This window comes from Pithys albifrons, chromosome 25 (assembly GCF_047495875.1).
Source record: "Pithys albifrons albifrons isolate INPA30051 chromosome 25, PitAlb_v1, whole genome shotgun sequence".
NCBI lineage: Eukaryota > Metazoa > Chordata > Aves > Passeriformes > Thamnophilidae > Pithys > Pithys albifrons.
The window spans coordinates 1137625-1163732 of record NC_092482.1 but is presented as its reverse complement, the minus strand read 5'-3'; the positions used below and the strand labels follow the sequence as shown (position 1 = coordinate 1163732).

General features: G+C 62.1%; 2 protein-coding genes across 2 annotated transcripts; one reads left to right on the top strand and one right to left on the bottom strand.

Moving 5' to 3' along the window:
* The first annotated feature begins 1638 nt into the window (after window positions 1-1638).
* On the top strand, window positions 1639-3438 carry CSF3 (colony stimulating factor 3). Its single transcript, XM_071577559.1, has 5 exons — window positions 1639-1654; window positions 2070-2236; window positions 2530-2637; window positions 2747-2893; window positions 3268-3438. Exons 1-5 carry the CDS (start codon window positions 1639-1641, stop codon window positions 3436-3438), a joined length of 609 nt encoding a protein of 202 aa, XP_071433660.1.
* A 2829-nt stretch (window positions 3439-6267) lies between these two features.
* Window positions 6268-23503, bottom strand: MED24 (mediator complex subunit 24). Its single transcript, XM_071577182.1, has 26 exons — window positions 23448-23503; window positions 23092-23228; window positions 20855-20937; window positions 20270-20308; window positions 18899-18972; window positions 17676-17899; window positions 17071-17182; window positions 16419-16569; window positions 16090-16203; window positions 15368-15415; window positions 15087-15169; window positions 14667-14753; window positions 14273-14384; window positions 13592-13734; window positions 12893-12930; window positions 12175-12257; window positions 10767-10945; window positions 10587-10686; window positions 10145-10320; window positions 9675-9939; window positions 9278-9459; window positions 8899-8992; window positions 8483-8582; window positions 6995-7072; window positions 6727-6875; window positions 6268-6581 (listed from the first exon to the last, which is right to left on the bottom strand). Exons 2-26 carry the CDS (start codon window positions 23219-23221, stop codon window positions 6465-6467), a joined length of 2961 nt encoding a protein of 986 aa, XP_071433283.1. The 5' UTR covers window positions 23222-23228; window positions 23448-23503; the 3' UTR covers window positions 6268-6464.
* Between the last annotated feature and the right edge of the window lie 2605 nt (window positions 23504-26108).

Below are 26108 nucleotides of genomic sequence, written 5' to 3'. Positions count from 1 at the left end.
TCCCCCCATTCCAATTCCTGAGAGCACCAACCTGCTGAGAGGGCAGATCCGCTCCGGTGTGGTCCTGGCAGTGCCCTCGGTCCAGTCCCTCCATGGCCACTGGATTCCCCCGACTCCTGGGAGGGCACAGGCAAAGCTGGGAGTGGCTGTTTCTCCCCAAAATCCCACAAACGGTCCCACTGCCGAGGTCCTTGTGCACAGTCTGAGGGCAGAACACTCAGTGCTCCCAGGGAGGTTCTGCAGAGAGGTTGGCTTTTGGTTTCAGAGGTCACGCCTGGCTCTGCTTGGTGCTCATGGATTGGCTGCACTTCCTGGGGGTTTGTTTCCAGCAGGAGCAACTCCAGGGACTGGTGCTGTGATTGTACCCCACGGGCTACACCCCACAGGCTGCACCCCACAAACTGCACCCCACAAACTGCACCCCACAGGCTCTACCACACCAGGTGTGTGGCCCATCCCAGTGCCCACCAAGGTTTGCAATGTGCAGGAAAGGAGTTCCCTGACCCCATCCCTGTCCCCAAGGCCTCCAGGAGGACAGGGATGGGGCCCTGCCCAGGGTCAGGGGTGCAGAATGAGCCCCCCCAGCTCAGTGCTGCCCCAGGGTCACCCTGCCCAGGGCTGGGAGGGGAGCGGGTGCCTCATCCAGCCCGTGCCGGACAGGAGCCAGTCCAGCTGGCAGCAGCCCAAGGTATCCTCCTGAAAGGACTTGCGGGAACCAGCACGAGCCAAAATTCCCACCCACGTCAGCATGGCAGGGTCGGAGCAGCCGCCCCACGTCTGGGGCTGCCCTGGAAGCCTCTTCCCTGAAGGGCAGGAGGTGCTGGTCCCTTGGAGGGGAGAGAGGTCAGACTGGTGTGGGGACGCTGGGCATGATCCAGCCCCACAGCGTCCAGCAGGGCAGAATGTGACCCTGGGGTGCTGTGCTGGGGAGCTGCAGCCCTGGGGAGGTGCCTGGACAAGGTCACACCTTGGCCACTTCCAGCCAGTGGCACCACCATGAAGGTCATGGAGTCAGAGTCACAGGACACTCCGAGTTGAAAGGGTTCCTTCAAGGACCATTGAGTCCCACTCAGGGGTGAGGGATGAGGGGCTTGGGTAGCTGGTGATTCCCACACAGGCCAGCGATGGGCATGATCTTGGAGTGAGAGTGGCAGTGAGATGCCACCGTTCCCTCACCTGGTCACCCGTGAGTGACCCTGCGAGTGACCCTGCGAGTGACCCTGCGAGTGACCCTGCTGCTCTGGGCTCTGGCCAGTTCAGCCAGTGCAGTGGCAGCCCTGGGAGCAGGTTAATGAGTCACCAAGGCCCCGTCCAGCCCCATCCCGGCACCCACCTCGGTGCCAGGGCTGAGCTGGGCACCCACAGCCACACCAGGGGACACCACTGCCCACCAACCCCAGGAAAGCCCCACGGTAGAGGCCCGGTTGAGCTCCTGGTTCCCGGGATTCGAAAGCTGTGATTAAGGCAATGAAGCAATCAGAGCGGTTGCCACATAAGTGAGAATCCCCGGGGCCGGCGCCGGCGCTATAAATGCCCGATCGATGAGCAGAGCGGGGCAGGAGAGAGGGAAGCCGGGACGGGCTGGGCTGGGCTGCGCTGAACTCAGCTGAGGAGGAGACACCGAGCCGGGCACACACCATGTGCTCCCTCACCCGTGAGTACCCGGCACCCACTGCAGCCCCCACTGCATCCACTGATCCCATTGTACCCACAGCCCCCACAGCCCCCACTGCATCCACTGATCCCATTGTACCCACAGCCCCCACAGCTCCCACTGCACCCACAGCCCCCACTGATCCCATTGTACCCACAAAACTCACTGCCCCCACAGCACCCATAAATCCACCCTACCTGCAGCACCCACTGCACTCACACACCCAGAACCCCCCACTGCTGCCCCCATGGCCTGTGGCAGCAGTGGGATGCAGGGAGTGCCCATCCCTCTCCCCTTTTGGGGGTCTCTGCCCCTTCCCCAGCCAGCACTGCTGCCCCCACCTCTTTTGGGGGGGGTTCTGGTTGCTGATCCCACCCCGGGGTGTGAGGTGGGCTCTGAGCTGTTGTCCCCACAGGTGGGCTGGCACTGCTGGGCGCGCTGCTGTGGGCACCGTGGTGGGCACTGCACGGGGCACCGCTGCCCGAGCTCTCTGGGGACCAGGACTTCCAGCTCTTCCTGCAGAGGAACCTCGAGTTCACCCGCAAGATCCGCGGGGATGTGGCCGCGCTGCAGCGCGTGGTGGTGAGTCCTGAGGGATGGTGGAACCCGCAGGGTCACAGATAAGGGGACCTTCCCCTCACTGGTCTGACTGGCACTGCAGGGTTGAGAACCAGTGGTGTCCCCAAGGCTCGGCCCGGGGGTCTTGGGCTCCACTGGGGGCACACACCGGCCAGGGCAGCCAAAACTGGTGGCAGGGCCACCCCATGCCCTCCCTCCTCCTGGCTGGGCTATGGGGGGTCCCACACCCCAGGGACAGGGTGTCGGGAGGTGTTGAGGTCCCCTGGCTGTCCTCACCCCGTTCCCCTCTCCCGCAGTGTGACACCTTCCAGCTGTGCAAGGAGGAAGAGCTGCTGCTGGTGCGGCAGGACCTGGACATGGCGCAGGTGCTGCTGGAGCAGTGTCACAGCCGCTCCTTCCAGGCGGTGAGTGCAGGCACTGCCCCTGCCAGGTCTCAGCCCCGCTGGCTCTGCCACAGCTCGGGGCACCCCAAAGCCCCCCGTGGTCCCACTGACTGTGCTGTGCCCACCACAGGAGACCTGCTTCAACCAGATCCGTGCCGGGCTCCGCGTCTACCACGGCTCCCTGGCCGCTGTGCGGGACCTGCTGCCCGGCCACGCCGGGCTGGTGGAGACCCTGCAGCTGGACGTGGCCAACCTGTCCTCCAACATCCAGCAGCAGGTAAGAAGGATACGGATTTGGGGGGATATGAGTGGGTACGGCAGGGGCTCCATCCGCAGGGGTGGGTGGTTATGGTGGGGGTTGTATTCCAAGAGATGGGTGGGCATGGCAGGGCTGTATCCCAAGAGAAGGGTGGGCATGGCAGGGCTGTATCCCAAGAGAAGGGTGGGCATGGCAGGGGCTGTATCCCAAGAGAAGGGTGGGCATGGCAGGGCTGTATCCCCAGGAAGGGCTCAGTGGGGCAGGAAGGATGCATTTCTGGGGCACAGGGAGAGCCCAGCAGGGCCATGAGGTTCCACATCCCTGGGATGCTGCCACGTTCTCGGTGTGTCTCCGAGCCCGGAGCTGATTCCGCTGCCTCTGCCCATCCACAGATGGAGGACCTGGGCCTGGCCATGGTGACGTACCCCACGGAGAACCCAGACCCCCTGCCCACCTTCTCCTCCAACTTCCACCACCAAGTTGGCAGTTTCTTCATCCTGGCCAACTTCCAGAGGTTCCTGGAGACGGCGTACCGGGCTCTGCGGCACCTCGCCCGCCTCTGACCCTGCTCGTGGGTGTCCCACCCGAGGGACATCCTGGGAGTGCCCGTTTGCTGCTTATTTATTATTTATGGCTATTTAATATTTATCTGGCCGGGGGTGCTCCCCGGGCCGCGGGACCCCGCGGTGGATCCGTGCACGGGTATCTGTGCAGCATCACCCTTGTTTAATATTTAAACACAAGCGTATCTCTGCTACGAGGGCCGGGAGCTGGGTGAGCCCCCGCAGCCGCCGCCGGTGCCTCGGTTTGCGCCACGGTTTGTGCTGCAGGGGCCGCTGCAGCATCCCCGGAAACCGCCTTCATCCGAGGATGAGGATGCTCCAGAGCAGCATCTCCCTGCCTGGGCTGCAGCCTGCAGGGACACATCTGATGGGTGTTATTTCTAGTAATTAATATTTATTAGCCATTAGGTAGGATGGGGAGGATGGAAGTGCTGTAGGGATGCAGCAGCTGCCCCAGAATGAGGCTTTTCTGGGGAGATGCAGCACTTCAAGGGGCTGTGTCACCTCCGTGCCCCTTCCCTGCTAAATTCAGAGTATTTACTGCAGTTTAACCTCTCAGTGCCCATTCCAGGCCGGGAGGAGCAGCTTGGCCCTGGTCCCAGCCCCTGAGCCTGACGCAGCCCCAGTCCCGTGGCTGTGTGGGAGCTCCGGGCACGGGGGCGGCGGGTTTTGTACTGTATTTAATGCTGCAGTTGGGTGAGTCCCAAGAAACACACGCTACTTTTTTTTATATGTGATAAAAATGGAAATAAACTCTATTTTTGCTCTGTCCTGATGCCTCCTGCCTGCTTAGGGGTGATGTGGAGTGTCCTGGGCGTGGGCACACGGGGACAGAGGGATGGAGGGCAGGGACTGGGGCACTCGAGGCCGGGCTGTGGCTGCCGGTGTTGGCTCAGCAGTCCACAGTGCTGCTGAAACTCACTCCTCTGGTGCCCCCACACCATGGCCCAAACCCCCCAAGAGAAGCACTGGTGGGGCACTCACTTCCTCCCACACCCAGCAGCACCTCTTGGGCAAGAGCCGATTCCTAGAAAGCTCCGGAAGCTGCCTGGGCTGGCAGGGCCTGTTGAGGGCACCAGCACCATGCCAGGAGCTGGTCTGGGGGCTCATCCTGGGGGTGGGGGCACTGGGGATGCTGCTGCCACACAGGGAATCTGCCCCAGAGCTGCCCAGGGATGTGTCCAGAATCCTCCCAGAGCAACCACGGTGGGATGAGGCTTCCAGCAGTGAGGAAGGCAGGGTGAATGGACAAATGGAAGTGGCAAAGTGATGCCAGGAGACTCCCGGGCATCTCCCCTGCCCCAGAAAGCCCCTGCAGCCACCCCCAGCCTCTCTCCCATGGGTGTTTGCCCACCCTGGACTGTCCCTGCACTCCCGGGCTCCACCAGATCCATTTCCTCCCACCAGGCCCACGCTCACATCCTGTGACCACCAGCATCCCCTGCCACTCATCTCAGCCCTGCAGGGACAGTCCCCAGTGCCAGTGGGAAGGTTTCCTGCCTCCCCCAACATTCCCAGCCCCGGGAAGGGGCTGGCACAAGGCCAGAGCCCAAAGGCCGGGGTGGGAAGCCCTCACCCACAGGCACTGGGCTGCACAACCCCCTCCCCGGGTAGCAGCTCCCTCCTTCCTCCCCCACCTCACGGGTGCTTACAGAAACCCCCTTCCCCCGCTCCAGCCCCTTCCTGGAAGGGGAAGCTCGGGTGCCAATGCCAGGCATGGGGCTGCTGTGGCAAATATTGACAGAGCCGGGAAGGCCACGAGCGCCAGGCCCTGCTCTTTGCTCCGGGCTAACGGTAAAGAGCCGCCCCTGGGCGAGCGGCGGGGCCCGGGCGGGTCGGTGCCAGCTCAGCGCGGGACTCAGGCAGTGTCAGGCCCGGTGAGGCCATCCCAGCCCATCCCAGTGCGTGCCACAGCTCCGTTAGCTGCCCCACCCAGCCCCACGGCTGCTCTCCATCTGCCCTGCACCGGGATGGGCCCATGGGAGCAGCAGGAAGGGAGAGGATGCTCCCCAAGGACCAGCCAACACCTTCAGCTCCCCCAAGTGTATTGGGGTCTCTCCGTCCAGCAAAGCCCGGGAGCGGCCAGAAGCTGAGCTCATCCCGGGATCAGATGTGGTCAGCCTAGCCCTGAGTCACCATCCCACTGCCTCTTTCCTGGCCAGCACTGACCTGACCCCTGTGGCACCACCCCAGGGCCCCCCCATGCCCCATCTCCCTTGGGAGCCCCTAAAGCAGGGCTGGGAACCCCACTAGTGCCAGGGGGGCAGGGGCAGAGCCCAGTCCTGGAGTCCTGGGGCCCTGAGGGAAGGGCTGGTGCCCACTGGCCCTGCACCTCCTTCTCATGAGTCACCACGAGTGGAAGGAGCAGAGGCACAGCCACCCCCTCAGGGCTGGGGGTTCGTGACAGCTCCAGGAGGATTCAGTGCTGGAGCAGCTGACGGTGCGTGGGGACAGTTCCGGGGGAGCCTGTCCCGGCACGAGGCCGGCGCGGTGCTGGCGAGGCCGCCGTTACTCACCGGCCACCAGTGCCACGCTCACCGCGGCCTCACGGGGAGGAATTCCACCAAGAACTCAGGCTCACGTGGAGAACTCCCAACAAGAGCCCGCTTGTGGCTGACAGCACAGCAGGGAAGCATCCCTGCTCCACCCACGGCAGCGCAGCTCCTGACAGGAGCTCCATGGAATGCTCCAGGAGGCTGGGACAGGGAGAGTGGGATTCAACCCCCTTCCCAACACAACCCCTTTCCTTGGCTGCTGACTCCTCCATCACTCCCCAAAATAAGGGATTTCAGGGAGCCCAAAGAGAGACAAGGCAAAACCCAGTTCTACAAAAGGATTGAATTATTTATAGAATAAAAAAAATCAGGGGGGCGTCTCAGTCCCAAAGCCATCAGGGATAGCTCTGGGCACAGAGGGAGCAGCCCCCAGGCAGGGCGAGGCCAAGCTGCAGTGACAGAGACCATCCCAGGCATCCAGGGAGATCCCTGGGGTCCCCAGGGACGTGCCCTGGCCAGGAGCTGCCCCGCTCACAGCGCGGCGATGGCCTTGGCAGCGACACGGCGGCCCAGGGGCAGGCTGAGGTCAGTGATGGCCAGCACGATTTTGGGACTGGACATGGTGGACACCTTCACCAGCTCTGAGACCTGCCCAGGAACACAGGAGGAGCACAGTGAGTGTCCCCAGGGATGGAGACAGGCGAGCAAAGCACCAGGGCCCTCAGATGTGCCCCTGGGACCCCAGCACGCCCTCTGGACAGGGACAGGGGTGTCATGACCACACAGGGCTCACCATGGTGAAGGGCATGAACTGGAGGATGCTCCCACGGCTGCCCTGCTCCAGGCACTCCACACACTCCTCCATGAACCACTGGACAAACTGGGTGTGGCTGCCAGCTGTCTTGGCCCCCAGGATGGAAGAGATGAGCAGGAAGAGGTTTGCTGTGGGGACAGGGAGAGATCAGCAGTCTGGTCAGTTCTAGGGGGCCAAGGGTGGCCCAAACCTTCCACTGGAGTCCCAGCCTGGCTGGATGTGACCCCATGGACCCATCCCACCTTACCCAGCACCCGGTTGAGCGGGTCCCTCATGCTGACAGTGTGGAGCTGGGAAGCAGAGAGTGAGCTGCTCATGGAGCGATCTGTGGGCAGGAGAACAGGAGTCAGGAATGGCCTCTTGGACTCCTCAGCCATGCCAAGGTGCCCATTCCAGCCAGCTCTGGCCAGCTAAGGCCACCAGCTCCAAGAAGGGCTTTGCCATGAGTGACCCCATGGAGCAGGAGAGGTTTGGGCCCCCTGTACCCCAACAGAGTCTGTGCCACTGGGGCACCTCAGGAACAGCACACATGTGCCACGTCCCCTGTGCCAGCCCACATGGAGCCCAGAGCCTGGGGGGGTTCCCCACACTGCTCTCAGAGTGTGACATGTGATGTCATGATCAGGAGAGAGGAACAGCAGCAACACACACGTTACACACATCCTGTGTGTGAGCCAGATGTTCAACAGCTGCACAGCAGCTCTCCAGTCTCACTGTCATGGTGCAATCGAACTACCAGAGCTGAGGCATGTTTGAGTCCAGCAGCAAATCTTAGGGATAGCCCAGGGGGATTGAGCAGACCCCAACTGGGTGCTCTGTAGGAGGAACTGCACCAGCTCCACTCCAACAGGCTGGGAATTCCCTAGGAAGGTTCTTGGGCAGACCCCATGGTCCACAGCTCCTGCCCAGAACAGCAGGACCAACCCTGTGATGCTCTTGAGGATGCTCACCAAACAAAGAGAAAGCACTCCCACACTTTTCTCATGGAATCACATGAGTTACGTGGCCGCTGCAGGAAGCAGCATTTCCACATTTTGGGCTGCAGAAAACAGCCCAAAAAAGTCCTGAATGTCACTGCAAAGAGGTGGGACTGCCTCAGGAGTTAAAAAAAGATAAGTGAAATAAAGGGAAAAGCCTGTATTTCAACAGTAATGAAACCAGAGGTCAATGGATGTGTCAAAAACAAATAACTGAAGAGTAATTTAGGATAAGAGGAGAAACACGACCAGGGCAGGTCCTGACTCACTGCCCAGGAGTGTGGACAATGTGGGAGCCATGACAGCACCCGCCAGGCAGGACACGGAGCCCCCGGCGTGGCCCAACGGAGCTGTCGCAACCTGTGGCACCGCAGGGACCCAGCTGTGACCGCGGGGGCTCCGCTGTTAACAGCGCTGGAATGTCAGGATTCGGCCTCAGACATCAGGAATGTCACCTCTGGCTCTGGTCCCACGCAGGGTGGCTGAGGGGACATGGCTCTCAAAGCCCCCCTGAGCCCCCCAGGTGTGGGTTGTGGGGCACCGGCATGGAGGGAAGGTGTCAGTTCAGATCTGATCACAGAAATAAAGTGTCTGGCCTTTCCCAAGTGCAAAAGCTCTGAGATAACTGAAAAAACACTTGAGAGCTCTAAATCCTCACCCAGCCCTTGGTTTTGTGCAAATACACATTTCACACCCAGAGAGCAGCGAGGCAGGATGGTGCCCACCCTGGGAGTCACCTCCCCACTCCCCACACTTACTGGGGCTGGAGAGGATGTTGGAATCCTCCTCGTTGGAGCTCAGCAGGCGCATGAGCTTGGAGGGCTGTGTGTCATCCAGCGGGAACAGGCTGATGTAATCCTGGGGGAAGGAGGGGGTTCAGCCCCACCCTGAGGGGGGTGGTCCCAGCCCACCCTGGGCTCTGCACAGCCACATAGACCAGGACTACGATCTCTGTTCACCCAGAACATCCTAACCTGGGCTGGACACATCTGGACAAACTCATTCCACCTGCTCCCCCAGGAAGGAGAAGGGAAAGCTCTGGATTTCAAGGTCAGAAGACATCAGAGAGCCCAGAGACCCACCCATTCACTCCTGCCACCCTCTCCTCCCTCAGACACTGCTGTTTTTGGGCACAAAGCACCCCCAGCCAACTCTTGCTCCACACGGGACACACCTCGATGTCCTCCCGGTGCCTCTTCTTCTGCCGGGCCGAGGCTTGACCCTTGTTGTGGGAGGAGTAGGAGCTCAGGGCACACCACACAGAGAGCCTGGGGACAGAGCAGGGACATGGCCAGGTGCTGCCAGCCCACCTGAGGACAGGGTGTGAGCAGGGGAGCAGCACAGCCCAGAGTGTGCGCCAGGATGGGACACAGCAGGACCCTCCTCAAAGGGAGACAGAGGGAATGGAGTGCAGGACACCAGTCTGTCTGTTCCTGCCAGTGCCATGCTGGGGCCAGGCTGGGATTCGGGCAGTTGGGACCTCCAACCCCACACAGAACATCTCCCCAGCCAGGCTTCCCAAGGAGATGGCCCCTGTGGGTCTGGGGTCTTACTTGGCCAGGGCCTTCCCAGGGGGATCCATGAGGGTGTGCCACTTGGAGGAGTCAGTCAGCAGGTTGGGCAGGATGTGGCCCAGCAGTGTCAGCGTCAGCTGCTGCATGTCCAGGCAGAAGATGGCATAGAGCAGCTCCACGGCCCGCAGTGTGTGCTCCTTCCGCGTCTCCTTCAGCAGCTCCTGCAGGGAGGGCAGTGAGGAGAGGGCATGGGCAGGGGTGGGCCTGCCCCCTCCCCTTCAGCACCCAGAAGTGTCCCAGCAACCAGCCCTGCTCCCCTCCAGTGCCCAGCAGCCAGCCCAGAGACACCCAGGATACTGGGAGCATGGATCAGATCCATTATTCCCAATCTCAGCACCCTGCCATGGCACTGGGGGTCTCTCCCACTGCTCAATACCTTGACCAGGTTGTTGCAGAACCAGTAGACCCCTCCCATGTGCAGCAGGGTGTCGAAGATGTGGATGGAGCGGCTGTCCACCCAGCCCTTCTCCAGCACCTTGGTGAAAACACTGGTCAGCACCTCCTTGATGGGCTTCTTGGGGGGCAGAAGATTCCAGTAGGGAATGGTGTCCATGCCCGTGGAAGGGAACTTGATCTGTGTGGCTGTTTGCTGCAGGACATCGGCACACATGTGCTCCAGGATGGAGCTCATGATCACCACACTGCAGGGAAAGGTGGGATCAGGAGAGAACAGGGAAGGGAGGAAGGAGACACAGCAGTGGGAAGAGGAAACAGGGCAGGGAATGGCACAGCACTGGAAGCGGGAGCAGGGCAGGAAATGTGGCACTGAGAAGTGGAAATGGGGCAAGGCCTGGCAAGTGCCAGGAAGCAGGAGCAGGGCAGGCACAGGCTGTGCCCGGAGCTCACCGCTCGTTGTAGAACTGGAGCGTGTTCTCCCCGTACAGGGGCGTCGCCAGCTGCCGGATCATCTGCAGCGACTTCTCCCGCTCGTCCAGGCCCAGCATGCGGACGTGGGCCACCAGCCAGGCCACGGCACACACTGCCATGCTGCACACCTTCCCCTTGATGTTGTCTGTGATTTTCTAGGACAGCAGACAGAGCAGAGGATGAGCACACACAGGTGGATGCTCAGGAATCGTCTCGCAGGGCTGTGGGTCCCCTCCATGGGAGGAGTCCATGGGTGACATTGTCCCTGCCAGTCCCACTGCCAGGGCAGCATCACAGGGCTGAAGCCACATCAGCTCCCTCCTGCCAGGTCTCAGTGAGCTCAGGGGATCCCGGAGCTTCTCGACCCCTGGCCCATCCTCAGGACGCAGCCCAGCCCAGCTCTGCCCCCCACCAGCCCCACCTGGATGGACTCGAAGGTGAGGACACCGTTCTCCCAGGCATTGAGGATCTCCAGGATGGCAGCTGAGATGCTCAGACACACCTCGTGCCACTTCATCTGCCTGTCAGGGAAGAGGTGAGGGGTTCAGACACAGCCACAGGGCCAGGAAGGTGGGGTGGGGGCTCATGGGTGGGCTCTTACACCAGCTTCATCTCAGAGGAGTTGTTGAGGAGGGCGACCAGGGACTCCACCTTGGTGGAATCAGGGCGGAAGCAGGGGTGGTCGGGGTTGAGGATCTTCCCCTCCTCGGGCATGCAGGTCAGCATCCAGGTCTCGAAGAAAGGCACCTCGCCCGGAGGGTTCGAATCTGACAGGATCACCTGGAAAGGAACCGGCACAGGGTCTGCATCCCACAGGGAGCCTGCTGGGACTCCCACTGTGGGGTGAGCCCCCCACCCTGGGCTGAGCCCCCCACCCTGGGCTGCGACACCCCCACCCTGGGGTGCTCATGGCCGGGGAAACAGCGCCGCCCTGTGGCCTGGAGGGACAAACAGGCACTGTCAGCCCCCAGTAAGGCAGTGGTTTCCTGTCTGTGGGCTGTGGGTTCCCCCAGTACCAGAGGGCTCTCCAGGAGACCAAGGTCCAGCTCAGAGGAGGGCAGATGCCAGGCCATGACCAACCTTGGGGTCATTGCGCCCTGCCCAAATGGGTCCCGTGTTCCCCCACCCCACTGAACTGTGCTCAGGGTCCCCCATGCTGGGGTCCCACAGCCCACTTGGGAGGGTCCTGGGGGGGCCCAGAGCTGGGAATCCCACATGTCACTTCCTCCTCTCAGCCTGTGTCACCCAGGGGACACTATCTTTGTCCAAAAAAACGTTTTGCACATCTGTTCAGCAGCAGCTGGGCAGGAAAGTCACTGGGCTGGGAAAGGGGATGAGGCTTCATTGGAAAGCCCCGGGCACGTCCCCCCACAGGCAGGACCCCCCTCCCCATTCCCCCAGGCCGGCTGGGCAGGGCCCCTCCCTCCCCCTCTCTGCATTCCCGGTGTTTCGGTATCGTTTCACCTCCCGACACGCACAGATGTCGAAACCTGCAAAATTTTCATGCAACCAAAGTGCCGTTTCCTGAGCGGGGCTTTGAGTTCCTCCTCAGACAGGGTAGGGCTGACACTGCCTAGCTGTGTGACCCCCCACCACAGCCAACCAGTGCCAAACTGGAGGAGCAACACTGGGAAAACCCAGTGAGCTCAGAGAAGCTGTGGAAGCAGCATTCCCACTGATCCCACTGTCCACAAATGGAGCACATTCCAAGCCCTCAGGGAGACAACAGCCAGTTCCGCTCCACCACCTGACACCCAGGGAGCCCCAGGGACAGAATTCCAGGTGACAGGACTGAGTGCTATGCCCCAGGCAGTGGGGTGGCTGTGAGGACAGCAGGACAGCAGGGACAGTGGCAGGCTGGCCACTAGAGGAGGCTGGCAGGCTGTGGCACCAAGCGGGCTGGGGTGGCATGGCAGGAGCCCTTCGGTGGATCCAGCCCCTCCCACTCCATCGGAGGACTCAGTCCCATCTTTGCCCTGGGAGGATCCATGCCCTGGGAGGATCCTTACCTCCGAGCCGTAGGTCTGGGCCACATGGCACAGCATGAGGAAGGAGATGTCGAAGAGCAGGGCTCGGACTGAGCCACTTTTGGCTGAGGGAGGAGAAACAAGGACCTTGGGGGTCTCCAGCCTCGGTACAAGAATGAAGGCAGGACCTCACGAGTGCAGGGGTCAGGACCTGCTTCTTCCCCCAGGCAGCTTTTGTAACCCCCCCAGTGCTTGTGTGTGAACGAGGGGACATGCCAAGTGCCTCTCCCCACCCTGCCTGCCTCCACTCGAGCCCCCAAAGCAGCTCTGGCCTCCTCTGGGCCACCCCCTCGCCATGGAAGGTCAGAGCACTCCACAAGTTTCATCACACACACACGGAGTCAGAGTCCTTATCTGGGCTGTGCTGACACATCACCCCTTCCAGGGAGGAAGCCAAGAGGCCCCCCAGGCTCGGCTGGGGAGAGGGAACCCTTTTTCTGCAAGCAGGGAATGCCCCACCTTCAGGATGGACACACACGTGAGGTCAGTGGGTCCCAAGGAGCCCAGACTCTGCTGGCACATGGCCCCGTGCCCCTGTGCCCCCTCCCCACACACACCCCCAGCCAGGCCTGGCACAGTTTGGCTCACTCTGGCCCCACAACCAGCGTCAGTTAAATCCAGCCAGGCCCCAAAGCATCCCAGCATGTGGCAGTGGGGGCACAGCAAAGACCACCCCACACACGGACACACACGCACTTACAGATTTCTCCAGTGATTTGCTTGGTGAATTCATTCAGCCTGGAGGGGCAGAGAGTGCCAGCCAAGTGTTATCAGACCAACAGGCTAATTCTTATCCCCAAGACGAACAGGGGGCTGCCCAGCCTGCAGACCCCTCCCTGCATTCCATCCCAGCACAGAGGGGCAGGAGAAGCCGAGCCCAGCTCCACAGACACCCCCCAGCACCACAGGGACAAACCACCTCCTCCCTGTCTCCACTTCCTGCAGCCAAACAGGTCTGGCCACGCTGCTTGTCCCCACACCCATGGGCTCTTCCTAGAGCCAGCCGAGCTGGCTGTGTGGGGCTTTTGGAGCACAGACCCTCAAACAGCTCCCCTGTGCACCCACAGGGGCTGGAATGGGTTGAGCTCTTGAGGGAGCCCCTCACACAGCCCCACGTGTGCTGTGCGTGTGCTGTAACCAGGACACGGGTGTCTGGGGACAGAAGGGACACACAGCCCTGAATCCAGGGCTCTGCCAGGGCCTTCAGTTCTCTGAACAGCCCCAAACCAGCCTGGCTCTGATCCTCTGCCCTGCTCACGCAGAGCCAAAGATGGGGTGCTGTGGGGTACAGCCTCCCCACAATCCCAGCCCTCCCAGTGCTCCACTGGGTCAGGGGCACACCCAGCCCTGTCTGAGGGGCAGCCTGGGCAGCAGGGACAGCCATCAGGTGCAGACTCACTTGACGAACTTGCGAGCAAAGGATTTCAGCTTGCCCGTGGCTGCGGCCGCTGCCAGCAGCAAGTCCAGGCTCTTCCCAGACAACATGTGACCCAGGACCCCCAGCAAGCCCTCGGGGGACTTGGAGTGATCGGCATCCATGGTCTACAAACAGAACAGTCAGAGGAAAGAGAAGTCATGGGCAACATGTGCTACAGAGCAGCAATAAAACTCCTGCGTAGGGGGTACAGAGCTGATCAGCTGCCAGAGCTGTCCCTGATGCCTTGGGGAGCAGGAACCCACAGGATTTGGGGGAGGTGGGATGGAGCTCTTCATGCCCCTGGTACTGACAGGAAACCATCCCTTGTCACTGAGGAGCAGCAAAACAACCAGAGTGACACAGGGACATGGGGAGTCCCTGGGGAGATGCACGTGGGGATGGGCAGAGCTGGCTGGGCTTGGGCTGCTGGCACTGATGACATGCCACCTGACAGCTCCTCCAGCTTCCCAGGAAGGAGAGGAGCTCTTGGGATCCATGGCAGAACAGCAAGGCTGGGAGTGATTCTTTTGCTCCATCACTCCAGCACAGAGGGAGATCAGGCACCTCCCAAGCACCTGGGCTGCCTGGTGACACTGGTGCTGCTGGGAAGGGGATCTGGGGCCAAGCTCACCCTGCCCAGCATGGCTGCAGGAGGGGACTCACCTTCAGGATGTTGGTGACAGTGGGCTCAGCCCTCAGGATGAGCCCTGGGTTTGGCTGGATGTTGGCATTCTCAGCCGATTTCAAGCATGGAGAGTTTTCCTTGTCAGCTGTCCTGGAGGATCCCATAGAAGGGTCAGTGAGCAGGAATCCATCACTGCCTTCCTCCTCCCACCTACTGGCACCCCCAAAGGACAGTCACCACCTCAAGCCACCACCAGCTGCCACTCTGAGGGGACAGACTCTGCCTGTGCCCAACTTGTCACCAAAACTCCCATCCCCCCTAGGCCACCATGTCCCAGCAATGGACACAGCAGCTGCTCCCTCATGCTCTCCCCCAAAACAAGGTGTCCCAGCCCCATTTTTGGGGGTTACCCAGGCTTTGGAGGGGCAGTACCGTTTGTCAATCAGGTTGGTCTTGTTGGCCTCGGAGAGTAGCCCCTGCTTGCTGCACTCCTGCAGGAGCAGACTGATGCAGTTGCAGCTGGAAGAGAGAGCAGAGCCCCAGTCTGAGGGACACCATTCCTGTCACCCCAAGCAGTGCCACAGAGCAGGGGGACTCCTGAGCTGCCCTCCTGGGCCCACTCCCACCCCTCTGAAGATGCTGCAGGGCCCTGAGCTGCTCTGGATGTCACACAGCATCACTCACACGTGACTCAGCTGACAGACGCTCACTGCCTTGCTCATGTGCAACACCAGGTCCTCAGGAAGGAGGAACTGGATCAGAAACTAAACCAGCCTGGGCAGGACCCCACACTGAGGACAGGGTGGTTGTGGCACATGGCCATGCGTGACCCTGGCCACGGCAAGCACTCACTTGCAGCGCTGGTCAGCTTTGTCGAGCAGAGGAGTCAACTTGAGCAGGAACTCGAAGGCACAGTTCACATCCTCGGTGAAATCCTGCCGAGCACAAGGCCAAGCACTCAGCCTGGAGTGCTCCTGACACAATCCCACCCCCCACTTCCACTGTCTGCTCCACAGGGAAGGCTTTTGGGACACAGACCATTTTCCCACACAGCTCTGGCCAGGCACCAGCACCGCCACGACACAGCTCACATACCATGACACACAACCCCCATGGATGGGCTCCAGACTCACCTTGTCCCCCTGGGGATACTTCTTGAGTTTAACCAGGACTTGGGGCATCTGAAAGACACAGGGCATGCTGTGACACTGGGGCAGACCCTGTTCTGCAGCTGGGACCCCCTGGCAGCACCGGCCCAGAGTGTGCACCCACAGGACTTTGTGCCCCTGCTCCCCTCCAGAGTCCTTCCACCACCACCCACAGCCACATTTATCATAGAACCATGGAATGGTTTGGGTTGGAAGGGACCTTAAAGGTCAGCCAGTCTCACCCCTTGTCACGGGCAGGGACACCTTCCACCAGCCCAGGTTGCTCCAAGCCCTGTCCAACCTGGCTTTAAACACTTCCAGGGATGGGGCAGCCACAGCTTCTCTGGGCAACCTGTGCCAGGGCCTCACACTCTCACAGGGAAGAATTTCCTCCTAACATCTAATCTAAAGACATTCATTTTCATTTTCCCTGCAACATCCCAGGAAAACCCATTCTGCCAAACCAAGTGGGGCTGGGCTGAAAGGAGGCCCCTGGACAGTGAAGTAGGTGCTCAGCAGGTGGCAGGAGGGCTGGTGTGGGCTCAGGTGGGGTGGGGGGCACTCTGAAGGGCACCCTGAGGGGCACACTGCAGAGGAGGAGAACTAATTGCTCTGGCAGAGCTCAAGGCTCAGCAGGAGCCCAGCATGCAGTGAAAGGGCAGTGGCAGGCACGGGGCTTGGAGCAGCACTGGGATGGGCAGCCCTACCTTCAGGAAGGTGAAGGCTGTCCACTTGAGCTCCTCTGTGCCCTCGGGGCACTCGATGAGGCCCACAAAACAGGCCTTCCAGATCTCCAGCACGAAGAGTGGGGAGGGGATGCGCTGCAGGGCACACACACAAACCCCCTCAGTGCTGGGTTGGCAGCAAACTACATCCCACACCCCCTCAGCCAAACCATGAACCCCTGCAAAGGTGTTGATGGGCTCCTGCTGCTCCCCTGGACCAGGATGAGCACAGGGAGACAGGGAGGCACAGCACGGAGCCATCACTGTGGCCTCAGGCCACCTAAGAGGAGAACACGCTGTCACTTCAGTACCTGCATCCTCTTCACCATCATGAGCTGCTCCACCAGTGGCTGGGTCTCTCCTGTGAGGTTCATGGTCCCCTCCAGCAGCACCACGGCGTGCACGGTGGGGAACCCAGTCTTGTTCAGCTGCTCAGAGTGCACCGAGAGCATGGTGGGGATGCTGGGTGGGAGGGGACAGCCCAGGGTCACTGGGGCCCTGCAGGGGCAGATTCCTGCTCCTCCTGTCCCACTCTCATTCCCTGGCCAAGCCCCTGACCTTTGCTACCCCGTGTCTCCCCAGGCAGGACAGCCTGGAGCACCTGTGCCTGGGATCTCCATGGCACATCCAAGACCCTGGGAGCAGTTCCAGGGGGATCTGGAGCAGGAATGGCAGCTCTGGTGTGACCAGAGCAGCTGAGGGATGCTTAAGGGCCCCAGGTCACTAGAGGAGCAACCCCTGGGTAAGATTCCTCCACAAGTCACCACTTGCCCTGTCCCCTCTCCCCTTGCCAGCCCCTGCTCGCTATCGGAGCAGGGATACAAGCTGGGACAGGGAAGCTGGGAGGCAGCATGGAGAGAAGCAGGAGGCTCTCAGCCCTCAGGGTAAGGAGTTTGGGTGACTCAGAGTGGGGCTCAGTCCCATTTTGCCCCCCAACCCTACAAATCAGCAGCTCACAGCCACCTCTTGATGAGGGACACGCAGTTGTCGGCCTGGCTCCGCAGCGGGGACGTGCCAAGGTTGTTCAGGTTCTCCCCCAGCTTGACGAGGGACTGCTCCACAGTGCTCCAGGAGGCTGGGGAGGGAGTGCAGGATTCAGTGGAGGTACAGGGACACATGGAAAAGCTGGGCAGGCAGGCTCCAAAGTCCATGGCAGCACAGAGGGACTGCAGAGGCTGGGGGTCCCTGCTGGCACTGCGAGCCCAAATTGAGAGTCTGCGTGCCCCCAACAGCTCCTGCCTTGGGCCCAGCCTGGCACAGTCTCCTGGCAAGACACGGGCACAGCTGAAGGTGCAGGGCTGTGCCAGGCTGGCAGAGCACAGGGCTCGCCACACGCCCAGGAACAGCTCACGCAGCCTCCACATTAATTCTGCTCCTTTTCCAAGGGCAGCACGGAGGGGAGGGGGCAGAGGGTGGCACAGAGCCAGGGAGGAGAGACGGTTACAGCAACAGGGCTGGAAGATGGATAGACTTGGAGCCGCAGGGACAATGCGGCAGGAGCCGGGCAGGGGGAAGGGAGAGGTGGCAATGGCACCTCTGCAGGGCCAGCACGCCGGGCAGGGACATACACGTCTCCTCCAGCTTGGCGATGTGGATCAGGGCACGGTTCTTGGTGCTGCTGAGCACCTTCTCCAGCCGCTCCAGGCACATCTTCAGCTGGTTCTCAGCTGCCGCCTGCTCCAGGGGCTCCTTCACCTTCTCGGCGTAGAAGGCGGCGCAGCGCAGGAGCCAGGTGAGGGCACTCAGCAGTGCCCGGCACAGGCTGATGCACTCCTCAGCCTTCCCGTGGCAGCTGCAAGGGGAGAAAAACGGCAACGTGCTCACTGCGTGCTGAGAAACTGAGGCACAGACACAGGGCAGGCTGGGGAACCCAAACCCAGGTCCCGCACTCCCACCCGGCCCCTTTGCTGCAGATCCCAACGTGCTCATCCCACCAGCATTCCTGCTGTGCCAGAGGGGAAGGAAACACCCCCTCCTGGTGCAACCTCCTCACTGGCCACTCCACTACAGGGAAACTTTCCAAGCTTTTAATCAAATTATCTTGCTAAGAGAGGCTCAGCATCGATCAGCGCTCTGTGAGGGGTGAACGCTTTCCCCTCCTGATGCACAAATCATCGGGGCCAGAAGTTTTGATCAAATTAAGAAGAGGATCAGAGCAGGCAGGAGCGGATTAAGGGCTGGCTCTGCAGTTGGCCAGCGACAGCTCCTTGTCAACATCTGCCACTGATGCATATTCATTGCTGCTGCTTCATTTCATCTCATTGAAGAGCTGCTGCCTTCAGCCTCCCTCCTCCTCCTCCTCCCTCTGTCCCTCGCTCTGGCCTCCCAGAAAAGGCTGTCAGGGGTTAACAGGAAGATTTCTGAGCTTACTAAAAAAGTTTTTGTGGCCTGAATTGTCTGGACTCCCCTGGGTCCTGCAACACCAGCGGAAGAGCATGAAGCAAAACAAGGCAGCGCCTGGGGCAGCACAGACAGGACAAGACAGGGACATGCAGCCAGGGCCTGGGAAGCAGCAGAGGGAAAGGAAACACTCCAAGGGGACAGAGACCCTCAAGCCACAGGGCTTACACCCACCCCATCTAACTGAGCTGGGCAGGAATACCATGGTGAGGTTTATCCCAAAACAGGGAGAGGATTTCCTAGAGCTTCCCATGAAGTTGGTGGGATTTGGATTCCCTCTGCTCCCCCCATGCTGGCAGCATCGTGGGATCAGCCAGGCCCCGCCAGCTCCCTGTGCTGCCCCTGGCACAGCCAGGATCGAGGTGGCAGCACTGGATCGGTCACACTGTACCTGAGGCGGTCACAGAACATGTCCATGATCTCCAGCAGCGACTGGACACACAGATCCCGGGAGAAGTCATCGAACTAGAGCAGGGGAACACAAAAGGATTTCAGCTGGGGGCTGCCTGGCTCCAGCAGCTCCCAAAACATCCTCAACCCTTTCTTCCGAGGCTGCACTGGACCGGGCGCTGCGGCCGCAGGACACTCGCCCTGGCAGCTGCCCAGAAGCCACTTGAATGAGAAGTAGGTCAGGGTTGTCTGTTGGCCGGGTCATGCCCTCCAAGGGTGGCGGGGTCGGGGCTGGGCTGGGGCTGCACTGCCCCGACGCCGCGGTGGTGGCCCAGTGCCAGCCCCCTGCCCGCCCCCGGCCCGGCGGCGCTGGCAGTGCCAGCAGCCCGGCTGGCCGCGGGGCTGGGGGCAGCAGAAGCGCAGCCCCCCCTCCTCCCGGAGCAGATGGGGAGCCCCGCCGGGCCGGAGCTTGCCCGCAGCTCTGCGCTGGGCCCACGCTGTGCTGAAGGAGGACGGCTCGGCTCTCAAGGTCAGCGCTGTGCCCGCCCTCCAAACGGGCAGCAATGCGGGACCGGGGGAACAGCAACGAGTCCGAGCCCTTTGGAGCAGAGCTGTGCGTGGGCTCAGCCCTATCCCGCTCTGAGAGCGCACCCACTCCCCTGGACCAACCCCTGGATCAGTGCTGGGCCTGTGGAGGGGTCCCCACCTCACTGGGGCTTCATGGCTCAGCCCATGGCCCCCCAAAACAACTCCGGCTGGCAGTGCCATTATCTTCCTCTCTCCCTTCCAACAAGGGGGTAGGGGAAACTATTGTCTCTCAAATTGTTCATCCTCCGAATCACCCTGACAAGGCAGAGAGTTGGGGTCTGACACAACCTGTGAGGGGCTTCCCAACACCGAGCACAGGAAGCCATGGAGGGCTGATCCCCATGGAAGCAGCACAGGGACACTGAACTCCCATGGGAAGCCACAGCCGAGCATGGCCTGTGGCTGCAGCCGCGTGGCCCCAGTGCTGGCAGCTCCCCCATGGCCAGCTCCCATCCCCACAGTGCTGCCAGCACCACTGGCTGCAGCAGGATGTGGTTTCCAGTGGCCTAGACGGGGTTATACACAGGGCAGAGCCTGCCAGACCCCCCAGGGCAAAGGGATGAGGCGCTGACACCCCCAAAACCCCACAGGACCCACAGCAGCCCATCCCCAGCAGGACACAGAAGGGCTTGGGTGCTAATCTGTGCTGGCTGCCCACTGCTGACTCAGCCCAGGACGTCGCCTTCCACTTGACCTATATTTGGTGGGAGCTGTGGGGAGGGAAAGGGATTGCTGGGTCGTGGATAAAGAGTGAAACCTCGGAGAGCACCTGCCGGGGCCGTACCTTGCTGATGGCCGTCAGCACCGTGGAATAGGACACCATCTACAACACACAAAGCCAAAACAAGCGCGGTGTCACACCGGGGCTGTGCCAGCGCCGCGCTCGTTGCCGAGGAACGGCAAGGTCAGGGCATGGCCCCGCTGCCTGTCACCGCAGACGGGCCGGGGCGCTGACCCGGCACAAATCCAAACAGACATTTTTAGGTGATCGCTGATGTGTTTCACACAAACTTTGGGCGATATTAAACACTGGGATGTGAAAGCACAGAGCTCACAGCGAGCACGGAGGCTCTCGGAGGGCAGAATTCCCACCCCGGGCGATGGCACAGGCTATTTATGGAAACATCCCTGCCCAGGGCACGTGCTGGCCCTCCACCACCCGCCCCAGCCCTGGAGAGACTCGAGTGGGAGATTTGGGGTGTCTGCTCAGCCTAGGACAGGCTCAGATGGGACATTTGGGGTGTCAGCCCAGCCCAGGAGAGGCTCAGATGGGAGATTTGGGGTGTCTGTTCACCACCAGCACCCTGGTTCCTTTGCCAACCTCAATGGGGCCTGGAGGTGACCCCCAGCAGTGCTGGCAGGTCCTTACCTGTGAGCTGATGGCGTATTTCAGGTAGGACAAGATGAGTGGGTTTGGGGATGGCCCAATCATGGCCTGTTCCAGCAGAGCCTCTGCAAGGGAAGAGGGGTCAGAGGGTCCCAGGTGAACACACGGGGACACAGGCACACTGCTCTGCCCTCATCCCACAGGGAAGCTGGCCAAGCCCAACTGTGCCAACTGCAGTGACTCTGCACTGCTTTTTCCTAAAATTCACTGAATCCCACAACTTTCTAATCCCCAGTGGCAGAAGCCAGTGAATAATTCAGGCAGAGCATGCAGCCTGCTGCTAACTCAGCTCTCCCCAGGCACTCTGGCCCCAAAACTGCGCCTGCTGCTCTCCAAACACATTCCCCTCCCTCCCACTTCCTACCCTGCAGCCCCCACCCAGTGGCTTTTGCCCGGGCACCCAGGGCTGAGCCCCGGGCTGCCAGTCCCCTGTGCTGGGCCGGCCCTGCCCGTCTGGCCCTCAGTGGCCCAAGGGGCTCTGCCTGTCCCATCTGCTCAGCCAAGCCTTTAATTGCCCATTTGAGCCATGGCAGAGTGCAGGGAGCACCTCCCCGAGCAGGCCCCGGGCTGTGGCTCAGGCTGCAAGTAGGTCAGAGCACCCAGATGTAAAAGGGGGAGCAGCAGCCGGGTGGGAAGTTGTCGCCCCAAAGCTGAGGAGGAGCCGCCAGCACAGCCCCAGCGCGGGAGCAGGAGACTCCCTGGGTCTCCTCCAAGGCTGAGACCTGGGCCAAGAGCGGCTGGGATGAGGACAGAAGGTGGTGGCAGCCGTGCCCTCCCCAGCCCAGCCCAGAGTGGCACCACGAGCCAGCCACACGCTGCTCCACTGCAGACGTGTCAGCAGCGATCTGCCCGCCCCGCCGTGAGCCCGGCAGCCCGTGCCAGCTCTCCTTCCTTTGTACTTCCAAGCTGAAAGGAAAGGCAGGAGCTGGGGAAGGGCAGCTCTGGGGGCTGTGGTGAGGAAGGGAGCTGCTGTTCCAGCCATCAGGGCCTCAGGAATGGGCTCTCCCTGTGCCCGGAGTCGGGGTTGGCATCCTGCCTTTGTGGCTCCCCAAAGGAACAGGGGATGTGGCTCCTTCCCCTCCTGGCATATGGGCTGCCCCCAGCACAGCCTTTCCCTGGCTGAGTGTGGGCCAGGAGAAACCTGCTCCTACAGAAATCATATGGAATTACCATCTCTGGCCTTGTTTTTGGGGATACACAGACGAGCCCACGCCAAGCACCCCACGGGCGTCGCTGCCAGCAGAGCAGGAGCCGGTGTCACCAGGAGCCGGTGCCACCAGGAGCCGGTGTCACCAGGGTGGGGACAGGCACCAGGGAGCCCCAGGGACCACCTGGGCAGCAGCAGGAATGGCCCTCGAGCCAATCACCCAGAAAATCCACCCAAAGCAAATCCATCTCCCCACGGCCACAGCTCCAGCTCAGCCCCTCCAGCCCCACATCAGAGGGACAAACCTGACCAGAGCAGCTCAGAGGTGGGGACAGGGTGAGACAAAACCCAGACACTGCTGGAAAATCCACTAGGAGGACGGAAAGACGGGAAAATATCCAGTAGGGAAAGCTTGCCCCCTTGGAGGGGTGAGAGCTGCTGCTGTGCAGGGCTGGTTGCCTTTGAACCCCCTGGAGCAGCGATCCCTGGCTCTGTTTGTTTATCCAGGGCCGTGCTGCACAGGCACAATCCCAGCACCAGGTTTCTATAATTAGCAGGAGAGCCTGGCAAATCTTTAAACTGGTCCCAGCCTTTGGCAGGATTTGTGTGAAATGCCCTTGAGTTGGGCAGGGAAAAGAAACCCCCCCAGCCAGGGTGGGAAGTGGCCTCGGGAGCAGCACCTGGCTCCTGTGCAGGGAAGGAATCAGGGAATCAGGGAATCATTAAGCCTGGAAAGACCTCCAACCTCACCAAGCCCAGCATTTAACCCAGCACTGCCATGTCACTACTAAACCCTGACCCCAGGTGCCACATCCACATGTTTCTGAACACTTCCAGGGATGGTGACTCCACCACAGCCTGTTCCAAAGCCGAACCAACCTTTACATCAAGAAATTTCCCCGTATATTCAACCCAAAATGCAGGCTGGATCCCCCAAGATACAACAGGGAGCCCCAGAACAGCCTCCTCTGCAGCTCAGAGGGGAACGCAGAGGGAGTGACACCCCAAAAGGCACGTGGGGACCCCCAGCACACCCCTGTGCGCCCACCGAGGAGGGGGAAGCCCCCCGGACCTGCCAGGTTGAGGATGTCCCAGGTGGCTCCGCGGGGGAAGAACCGCTTCATGTTTATGGCCCATTGGTAGTCGCTCCAGCGCTCCCTCCAGGCCTGCAGGATGGCCTGCTTCAGGTTCACCACCTTCATGGTCACCCTGCGGACGGAGAGCTCAGGGGGGACGGAGCCCTGACCCCCTCCCCGGGCAGGCCAGAGCGGGCCGGGGGGAAGCAGGGCCCGGCGACGAGCGGCTCCGAGGGGCGCGGCCGGGGCTCCGCCCGCTCTGCGGGGCTGGAGGGTGCCCGGAGCCGCTTCAGAGCCCCCCCGGAGCCTCCGGTGCCCGCGGCTCCCGCCGCCGCCGCCCCCCCGCCCTCACCGTGTCCCGGCGCCGCCGAGCGCCTCCTTCAGCGCCTGGGCACCGCCATGGCGGCACCTGCCAACAAGCTGCGCGCTGATTGGGCGGCGGGGCGCGGCGGAGCGCGGGGGGTGCTGGGAGTTGTAGTTCGGATGGCCCGGGCAGGGGGAGACCCGGGGGGGGCAAATAGGCGGGGGTGAGTGTGCAAACTGGGGGGTGCGCAAACACGCATGGGGTGTGCAAACACGGGCGGCGGAACGGGGACTGAGGGTGAAAACCCGGGCTGTGCAAGCAGGGTGAGCGTGCAATGGCTCTAGGGTGCCAACACGGGTGTCCGACCACGGCCGTGTGTGCGTGTGCAGGTGTGTGCACACCCGGGGCTGTGTGTGTGTGTGCAGGTGTGTGCACACCCGGGGCTGTGTGTGCACACCTGGGGCTGTGTGTGCACACCCAGGCTGTGTGAGTGTGCAGGTGTGTGCACACCCGGACTCTGTGTGTGTGTGTGCAGGTGTGTGCACACCCGGGGCTGTGTGTGCGTGCAGGTGTGTGCACACCCGGGCTGTGTGTGCGTGTGCAGGTGTGTGCACACCCAGGGCCGTGTGTGTATGTGCAGGTGTGTGCACACCCGGGGCCGTGTGTGTGTGTGCAGGTGTGTGCACACCCGGGGCTGTGTGTGCCTGTGCAGGTGTGTGCACACCCGGGGCTGTGTGTGCACACCCGGGGCTGTGTGTGCGTGTGCAGGGGTGAGTGAGCACGCGGGTGCACAGGTGTACACACAGACACGCGTGTGTGAGCTCAGGAGCACACCCAGGCACGTGGGGTGAGCACAGAGCTGTGCATGTGTGTGTGTGCAACCACAGGTGTGCACCCAGGGCTGTGTGTGCACCCAGGCAGGTGTGTGTGTGTCTGTAGGGGCACAGAGGGTGTGTTCCTGCACACGTGTGTCCACACAGACACACGTGTGCTCCTGTGTGCAGACACAGACACCCGTGGGCAAAGTGCAGGGGGGTTGCACACACAAGTGTGCACACCAATGTGATCAGGTGCGTGTACAGACACATGTGTGCTCCCGTGTGCACATGTGAGGACACAGACACCCATGGGCAGGTGTGCACACAGGTACCTGTGCAGGGGTGGATGCACACACAGGTGTGCACATGTGTGTGCCTGTGCAGGGGTGTGCACAGACACGTGTGTGCTCCCATGTGTGCACACAGACACTCCTGGACAGGGCGCACACACCTGCACACAGGTACCCACCTGGGTGGGTGCACACACACACACACACGCAGGTGTGCACAGGCATGTACTGCAGACACACGCGTGTGCACACACGTGTCACAGCCATGGGCTCAGCCTGCCCACCCACCCCTTCCCCGCAGTACCAGCAGCTAAAAATATCCTCAGGGATGGTGCCAGCTGTCACCATGGCAACGGGAGGATGGGGAGCAGGGCTGTGGGGGGCAGCCCCCCAGAACCCTCAGCCCCCCCAGAATCCCAACACCTCCAGTCCTCCCAGCACCCCAACACCCCCAAACCCCCCAGAAAGCCCCCAGCAGCCCCCCAGTGCCCCCAGCACCCCCAGACCCCAACACCCCAGAACCCCCAGCACCCCCCAGGAGAACCCCACACATCTCAGGAGCGGGGTGAAGCCCCCCAGGGTGCCAGTGTGGGAGCCCAGTCACCCCCTGCCCTCCTGCCCCCCGGCCATGCCCGGGGGGGCTCCACAGCCCCTTAATTCCCCGGTTAATCATTCATGGGGCCGGGGCGCAGCAAATCCCCCGTGCCGGGGCCGGGATTAGACGGCGAGCGACTGCCCAGCCGGCGAGGGGCCCCGGCAGCGGGGGGTCCGGGGGGGCCCTGGCCCTGAGGAGGGATTTCCTGTGCCGGGGGGGCACTGCCCGCAGCTGGCGAGGGGACAGACAGCTCGGGGGTCTGCAGGCAGAGGGGACCACGGGAGCTCCCTCAGCACCCCCCAGACACGGCACCCCCAGACCCTGGGAGGGGGTGTGTGCTGGCCCTGGTGGGACAGGGGTGGGCTCGGGGGGTCGCAGCCCCCGGAGCAGCGTGGGGGTGGCCGGGCAGGGGGAAGGCGTCGAGGCCTCGGCGCCTTGGCAGGACGCCCCGGCACAGCTGCCTCCGGCCCGGGGCCGGGGGGGCCGGAAGGGGCCGGGGCCGCTCCCAGCGCCGGGGGCAGGCCAGGGGCGAGTGGGGGCCAGCACCGGGGGCTTCCCCTTCCCACGGGGTCAGCGGGGTGCCCCCCCAGTGCCAGGTCCTGCTGGGGGGCACATGGCCAACTCCCGGTGTTCGGCAGGGTGTGAAGGATCTGATCCAGAGCGGGGGAAACCCCCATGGGGCCACCTGGACCCCCAGCTGTTGGTGGGTGCTGCCCTATGGGGTCCTCAGTACTGGGGATGGAGGTACCCAGTGTCACCCCCACCCTGGGGGTCCGGGGGGGGTCCACTGCCGGCTCAGGGCTATATTTAGTGTCTCCGCCGCAGAGCAGCAGGATGAATTTTAATGAGCACGTTCCGGCCGAGCGCCTGCGCCCCAAGAACAGCACGGCCCCTCTGCATCCCAAACCCCCCCAGAGCAGGGTCTGCAGCTGGGCAGGCGGTCCCCACTCTGCTGAGGGGGCACAGAGACAGGCAGGGGTGCCACTGAGGGCACCTCATCTGGGAC